An 8,191-nucleotide genomic window follows, 5' to 3' on the forward strand; every position below is an offset into this window, starting at 1 on the left:
CAAAACCGTTTTAATTAGGTCAACTAAAATATGCGTCACATCCTGCTACGGTCCCGCGCGAGCGCCTTTTCTTGGAGGCGAATAACCTGACCCCCGGCTCGATGAGCGAACTATGGATAAATCAAAGAAAAGTACCGGAGGAACACAGGATTTAACTCTGTGCGGACAGAGTTATATGCTTTCACAGCAAACGATGCTGGTTTACCGGTATGTTTGATATGTGGAGAGAAGTTGTCAAAGGTGCTGCAGCCTTTAGGTGTCGAGGAACAACACGGGAGAGGAAGACAGCTGACGATCTTCAGTCATAATTCAATGGGGTATGTCATTTATTTCAGAAAACAGTTTTTGTTATATTCCATGGAATGCTCTTAACGTCCCGATAGCAATGAATATATTAAATGCTTTGACAATAAATACATAAACAAATGAATCTGTGGAAGCCGTAGCGCTGTAAAAAGCACGACCAATCATTTTAGCCCGGCTGGCTAAAATGATTGGCCTACCTGCCTGTCAGCCTTCCATCTGTGCACAAACTTATCTCGTGCCCTCATTGGTCATGTGCGCGTTCGTGTGTGTTGGAGGAGGGACTCTGTGAGAAAGTCTGAAGGAAGAGGCATATTTGTTCCGGTTGTGTATTTTCAAATTCTAGCGCACTCGAGCTGGTTTCTCCATTCTTACCTACCCTACCCATGGGCGCAGGAAGGGGGGTGCTGAGGGCGCTGCAGCACCCCCTAGCGGCAGGCAGGGGGTGCGGAGCTCCCCTGTCTGAATTATTATTTGACGGTTATTGCTGCTCCCGCTGTGAATAATCTGTGTAATATGTAGCCAATAAATTCCACATTGTTGGTAAAATAATATTTTGGCCTGCCCCGAATGTTTTTTCTGTAGCCCCGGACAATTCTACCTCAATAATATAATACATTAACCGTGCTTTACGTGAACCTCATCAAGACACTAGATAGGATGGCAGGACTGTAATTTCCCGTATTCAGTGAATGCAACAGAGGCAAGACACCAGACCAATCAGAGAGTTGCATGGAAATAAAAGTGTGCTTGTGTCATTCAAGCTCGCGGCTCTGTGTCTGCGGAAATAGCGCATTTAGTGTGTGTGAGAGAGGGGGAGAGAGAGAGGGACCGGTGCCAGCAGCAGGGACCGTGTTGTTAGCATCTGGTTAGCTAGCTGCACTAACGGACATCCGGAGCTGTTTGTTCCACAACAAGCTGGAGGAGAGCTCTCTTCTCAGACTGAGAGGCTCAGGTGAGCTAAAGGACTCTCTGAGTGTTTAGATAGTTAACTTTAGTCTAAGTTATCTCAGTGGGTCTCAAACGGTTTGGTCAAAAATTATTCAAAAGATTATTTCCGCGGCACACCTTCATATGATCATTATAGTTATAAAAAAAATAAGAGAATAAAGGAAAAACAGTTATGAAATACTATATGGCAGTAAAACAAGAATACAGTTTGAAAGGGGAGTGATTTGTAAAAATATCCATAAAGAAAAAGAACATCTGATTACAGTTGTGCTTCTTGTTGTTGAGAGATGTATCCATAGATCTCTTAATGTTGCTCTCAAAGTGCCCCAGATTGATGCTTTTAACTTCAATATTTAAAAAAAATCTTCCCGGGGGAGCATCCCCCCGGACCCCCCTAGAGGAGGTGAGGTCCGCTCCCCACTCGTAAAAAAGAGCACTTTACCCCTGCTGCCTATATGCCGTGAGCTGATTATCGAGCCTTCATTGTAACAGTCGCGGGTGTACTGTGTGTTTGCGTGTGGGGAGTTTTTTTGTGCGTGCTCTATAGTGCCCGTAATAGTGTTCACTGGAGTCCAGCACATCAGCACCCCCACTCAAAATACCTTCCCGCGCCTCTGACCCTACCTTTAACTCTTTTTAGGGTGCAGCTATATGTTTTATTTATTTCAAAGTGGGCCCATTTTAATAAAAAAAAAATTCCCTTCAAATATGCAGATGACTCCTCAAGTGCTGTGTTTAATTTATTTGAAAGTAGGCCTGTGTATTATTTCTAATTCTCCTTATAGGAGTTCTTTGTTTCTTATTAGAGGTTAACAGTTTTATATAATGTAATAAATAGCCTAATAAATGCAAACATTTTTTAGTTTTTGTCTGATATAACAATAAATACAACTTTATTAGCTATCAAGCTATGAAATATGTTTTGCGGATCCAGACAAAAACATGTTTTGGAAAAAGGAGCAAAATGGCTCTTTTGGTCAAAAAGGTTGCAGACCCCTGAGCTAACCTATCACTTCCCTCCATCCACAAGCCTAATTATCGCACCTGTTAATCCCTCTATATATGCTTTCCCCTTTTCCATCAGCTATCTTCCAGGTGTCAACGCGCAACCCTCCTCCACCCCTTCGCCTCCTGCTTCCAACTCAGGGCCAAGCTTAACCTTCTCCCTTTCAACCGGACCTAACCACTTATCACCACCACCAGTGTCTAGACCCGGGGGGTTCATCGGAAACGGTTCTTTCCCTTCCCGAATGATATCCTGCAAAACCTGGGCCTAATCGCCAAACACCATTTTATTCACTGTTATAATCTGTCATCATTATGTTTCATTTATATAATGTGACCCGATAATAAACATGTATTTCATACATCACGTCTCTCCTGATTGAACTAATATTGGCAGCAGCTTTACATGTCCATGATTGGATGCATCAATGGACAGAGACACAAATTCCACCTGGTCGGCCCTGTGTTACCAAGGTAGTTGCCCATGGTTCTAACACGTTACTCACTATGGCATCACATTTTGTCCTAGCCAGTGTTGGGTGTAACGCGTTACAAAAGTAACGGAGTTACAGTAATATATTACTTTTTGCTGTAACGAAGTAATGTAACGCATTACTAATGAAATGTGGGTAATATATTACCCGTTACAATGCTCAGTAACGCAGTTACAACACATTTTAACCCGAAATTAAATGGCGTTTTGTTTTTTAAGAATGTACTAACATAGCGAGACATTCCGACACCGGACAAATTGTGCGGGTAGATTAGTAAACCTGGTGTTTACCCTTCAGGCTTCGCGTCGAGATCTTCGGGGAAGTTGAATGTTATGGAACCATTCAAAAAAGAGAACGTAGCAAAAAATACAAACAACAAATTGTGTCAGGTGCGCGTGACCTGCTCCGCTGTGCGTGCATCATTTCCAAAGTGCTTCCACAGCAGTGACACACATCTGATCTGTGGATAATCATTTATACGAAAATGGTTAAAGCAACCGTCACTAAACGCCAGCAACACTGCATCTACTGCAGACAGTAGCAACAGGTCAGATGCGGACATCACGTTACCCTCCGTTGTGGACAATAGCTTACTCCTGCCTGACTCGCCAGCCCCGGAGCAGCAGTCTTTGTCGCCCGAAACTACGCCGCCCCTCTGTGGCCTGCAGGTGCAAGGTATATCTAAACAACTACCCGCCTGTACAGTGGGGTAAGTCGGTCATTTTGCAGCTTGTGGTATACAAGTAGACAACGGCTAGAATATTCATGTGAAAATAGTACCATATTCTGACATGCCTGTAGAAATGTTGGGTCAAAAATAATGCATACAATAGCACAGATGCCTTCACCACGAATGTCTACAAAAATATCTCATATCCCAAGCTTATTATCAACGAGCTGATGTTGCAGCTGAAATGTTCTCCAGGTCACAAAGTCAACCTCACATGATGATGTGATACCAGTTTTCAAGCACAGTAAATATTCTCTTCCCAGCATATGATGGGACCAAGGTGATGATGTAGTAGGCTACATGGTTTTAATAATACTTTTGCCTTTCAATGTTTGCCATTTCAAACCATGAGCATGGTTTAAATAATATTTGCCTTGATTTACAATATGTTAACCTTCATTATAGTCCTTGACAGCGGTCTGTACTGCTGTATTAACAACGTGTCACATGTTAAGAATTTACAATCAGAATCGAGTATTCAACTAAGCCCTGTAATACAAGTTGTTAGTAGCCTTAAGGGCAGGGGTGAAAGTGGTTTGAATTTCTTGCAGGTACTATAATGCTACCCCGACCTTCATTGGTTCATATTGTTCTCCTCCCGCCCCCAGCTTCATGCATCACTGAACACAAACTTCAAATTTGTAATGTCTTTATGGGGTAGAAATTAGAAACACTTGACAATATGTACAGTCAATTATTTATTTGCAATTGTGCATACAACTTGTGTCAAAACTTAACAGACCATTAGCAAGGCATGTTGAGGGAGGTAAACTACACACTTTTCCACATTTTCTACAGAGGGCTGAAGTAGCTCTCCTCTTCTGTGTACCGGCGAGCCATGCAGCTTGTTGAGTGGGCTGCTCTTCTTCCTTTGCCCAGCCAGGTCTTCACATAAGGCAGTGGATCCCACTGTCTGCATGGTGGTCCCACAGAGCTGATGAAGAGGAGATTTGCTGCATTTTTTGTTGTAAGTTTGCTCCTATACTCAGTTATGATGTTATTAATTGTGCTGAACCCCCGTTCACAGTCAGCATTGCTTGGAGACAGTGCCACTGCCATGAGCAACTTCTTCATTTTGTTGGGAATGTTTCTTCCTCCACTGGCCTTGTATTCTGTGAATCCAAGATGGGCCTATTCTTGGTTCACATCTAGGACATCACACAAAGCCTGCACCTCATTATCTCCAAATCGAGGATTGTCATGGTCCCAGTTGTCAGGGTTGAGGACTGCCATTTGATTGATAAGGCTGTTATAAGCCTCTTTTCGGTTGGCTGCAACACTGGCCTGTGCTCTGTTTGCTGTGGTTGTGAAGAGTCTTTCTTTCATATTGTCTGCCACTGCTTGGAACAACTGAGCAGAGTCAATGATGGGAGACCTGCCAACTCTTAAATCCTCTCCCTTGAATTTCATCACTTCCTCTGCCTGACTGGCATCAACTGCATGTTGTCCTGGGTAGCGATTGAAACTTTCTATGCGTTTGACATACGTCGTCATGATGTCATGGGCCTTTGGGAGTGTGGTCTTCCTGTTCTGAAGAATTTCTGACAAGTTCTTAAGTTCAGTCAGAACATCTGCCATCAGTGCAAGACTTTTCAGGAAGTTGATGCAGCACAACTTAGAAAGCAGACCTTTGAATTTGGCCCTCTCTCTGCTGTCCCTTGTATCATCCTCTGATGCCTCACGGAAATGTTGTGCCAAGGCTGGATAAGACTGCCAAACTGCAGAGACTGCCCTCCATGAAGAAGCTACCCAGCGAACACTGAACACTTTTCCAATCCTCCTGAGGGCGATGTCCAGGTTGTGAGCAAATTCACTCAGCTGCCGCATGTTTTTTGGTGACTGGCTATATAATGAATATAGGCTGTCCATGAATGCCTGGAAGTCCTTTGTTCCCCCTGTCACATCCAGTGCCTGGTCAAGAGCAAGCTCCAGTCTGTGATTAAGGCAGTGCCATAGTATGATCCCTGGGAAGTCATCCTGGAGCAACTTCCCAACACCTGACTTCACTCCCAGCATGACACTGGCCCCATCACTGCAAAATCCAATGAGGATTTCTCTCAGCAACTCAACAGTGAAGCCATTTTTAAGCAAGCAACCCATAATCTGTTCCTTGATATGAGCAGCAGACATACTATCCAGCTCAACCGGGTCCAACGGAAAGGCAATGGGCTCCATGTCTCCATCAACACTAGCCTTCAGGAACACAATTAGTGTTGATTTGTGCCCAACACTGGTTGACTCATCAGCCAATACTGTGATTTTGCTCTTGGTCTCTATTATCTTTTTTAGAAGTTCCTTTTTCATCTGTGATGACACATGCTCAATTATGTCAACACAGACAGTTTTGCTATGCAAAACACGCCCCAAATCAGCAGAATTTGCATGCTGCAGGTCAATCAGAATCTCAAAGTCTGTGAAAGGCTTGTTGTTCTTGGCCACATAATAGGTTGTCATGAATATCTTGGCAGTAGACTCAAACACAGACTCCTGACTACTCGCGTTCATGTTCAGAAGAATATCTTTATTTGCTGTCTGAATAATCTTGACTGCTTCATTATGTGCTGCAGAGTTCTTGTGTTCACAGATTTTTTTGCGCAGTGATGAAAGCTGGACATCCCTTGATGGACCAGCTGGGATTATCTTTCCATCAGCCCACTGAATAGCAATATTAACACCACGGGAGGCCATGACACCCAGATCCTTCACATCATGGCATGGGGTACAGCCTAGCCTTCCATTGTGAGCATACATCCATTCATTTTTCTGTTTGAACTGTTCATGTTGTTCTTCTTTCCATATAGAAGGGTATGCAGTCGGGCTAGCATCACCTGTGGTGGCTTCTGAGGGACCTGCTGCCACTTATTCTGGCTGAGTCTCCTCTTCCTCCCTCTGGGCCTCAACTGTTATAAATTAGAATAAAGATGTATAACTAAATTCAGCAGACAGTCAAAAATGTACAAGTCTCTGTCTTTCTTTGAATTTTCAGAATATTGGTTACATAAATTAAAATAAAATGTATGCCACAATTTGCAGATTAAAATAGAAGATATCAAAGCAAAATATTTAATGTTAAAATAATATGCTGTGTACATGTTGTGTTCTGAGTAAGATAGCCATTGACTATATAGAGCAGGGGTGCCCAACCTTTTTTGAACCAAGACGGCGGCGATCGTTTACGGGGGGGGGGGGTTATTAACTATATTTATTTGACCACAATATTTGAACACAATTACAGTTTATTTTATTTTCAACTATATTCTTCTTCTTCTTCTTCTTCATATTACTACTACTACTATTATTATTATTATTATTGTTATTGTATATGTAACATTTTTCACTCCCTTCTCTTTTTCAAGTGAGGGTGCTTAACATTCAACTGGGACCCTTATGCACCCCCGTAGAACCGGGCCTGGAGGTGGCCAAACTACGGCCCGCGGGCCACATGCGCCCCGTTGATGTGTTTAATGTGGCCCGTCCAATATTGGTATAAATGAGCCAGGGTTCCCGCGCTGATCTTAAAAAGCCTTAAAGTCTAAAATACAACGATCCAATTTTTATTTATGTTATCCCCCACTGTCCACACGCCGCGCGCGCCGCGAAAAGTCCCTTCCTCCATGGTCGTCGCAGCTGCGCGTGGACGTCACCCCGCGCGCGGGAGAATGAGATTAAAACAACCCTCAGCCCGACATGAATCAAGACGGAACCAAACAATGCCCCCCGGCCCGGCTGTCACATTGATACATTATTGTGGCCCCTGAGCCAAAAAGTTTGGCCACCCCTGTTGTAGGACATTAACGATAAAACAGAATATTGTTGTTCTACTTTTAGACATCTCGAGATCGACTGGGGATCGACTGGTTGGGCACCCCATATAGAGATATACAGTTTGCTAGTTAGCTAACTTATTATATTCATCATGGCCATGTTTATGTCCATTCTCTGGGCTAAATAAGCATCATCACCTGTGTCATCTGTGGGCGTTGTTTTTCAAATTTTAAGCACATTCTGAGTTTCTTCATCTCTCTCCTTTCTCTTAAACATCTGAAGAGTCGTCGTTTGCATTTTTGCTTTAATTACCATGTAGCCTAATTTTCTAGCTGTCATTCAGTCACTCCATTCTTTTCTCCTCCCGCTGTTCTGATCAAGTGGGAAAAAGCTAATATGTGACCCGCTCTATCGAAATCAGTCGGAAGTCGCAACGGCTCATTTCAAAATAAACGTGGATTTGCGTAAAAAAATAGTTTTTCGGGGTTCGGGTGTTTTATTTGATTTTAAATAGTCTTGGCTTTCAGAATATGAAACTTGTTTCGGCAAATTCAGATGATAAATACAACTTAGAAGCTTGTAATGGCATAATTACAAGCGGAGAACGGAGTAACTTGAGGTCACAGCAGGCATAACAGCAGCCGGTGTTTCTCGTTAGTGTTTTCCCCGGGACACAAACACAATACGCACAAACGCAAAAATACACAAACACACACACGTATACACACACACACACACACACACACACACACTCGCGAGTTTCCCCCAGACCAGTAATCCAAACCAAAATATCTGCCCTTCGTAGTATAAATTCCACGGGTGGAGCTATCAATTCTTCCTGGTCCTCCGGACCGCCTGAAAATCTCTTACCGGTACTAAGGACCGGGTAGGACCGGCACACTTTCAACACTGCTTAAGGGCCTACACAGTTGTTATGCTATAC

The 8,191-nt window shown here is 43.3% G+C and overlaps 1 protein-coding gene and 1 long non-coding RNA gene across 2 annotated transcripts; one reads left to right on the forward strand and one right to left on the reverse strand.

Moving 5' to 3' along the window:
* Positions 1 to 1,086: 1,086 nt before the first annotated feature.
* Positions 1,087 to 2,621, forward strand: LOC307030560. The gene is made up of 2 exons (XR_013805694.1): positions 1,087 to 1,258; positions 2,339 to 2,621. It is a non-coding gene; the product is annotated as an uncharacterized lncRNA (long non-coding RNA).
* A 1,388-nt stretch (positions 2,622 to 4,009) lies between these two features.
* LOC307030581 (E3 SUMO-protein ligase KIAA1586-like) lies at positions 4,010 to 7,977 on the reverse strand. Its single transcript, XM_079667082.1, has 2 exons — positions 7,446 to 7,977; positions 4,010 to 6,383 (listed from the first exon to the last, which is right to left on the reverse strand). Exon 2 carries the CDS (start codon positions 6,232 to 6,234, stop codon positions 4,615 to 4,617), a length of 1,620 nt encoding a protein of 539 aa, XP_079523208.1. The 5' UTR covers positions 6,235 to 6,383; positions 7,446 to 7,977; the 3' UTR covers positions 4,010 to 4,614.
* Positions 7,978 to 8,191: the final 214 nt, after the last annotated feature.

This window comes from Notothenia rossii (genome assembly GCF_949606895.1).
Source record: "Notothenia rossii genome assembly, chromosome: 2".
Taxonomy (NCBI): domain Eukaryota; kingdom Metazoa; phylum Chordata; class Actinopteri; order Perciformes; family Nototheniidae; genus Notothenia; species Notothenia rossii.

What these genes read in the sequence shown, in the direction of transcription:
- LOC307030581 (XM_079667082.1), bottom strand. Translation starts at nt 6,234, where the DNA reads ATGTATGCTCACAATGGAAGGCTAGGCTGTACCCCATGCCATGATGTG.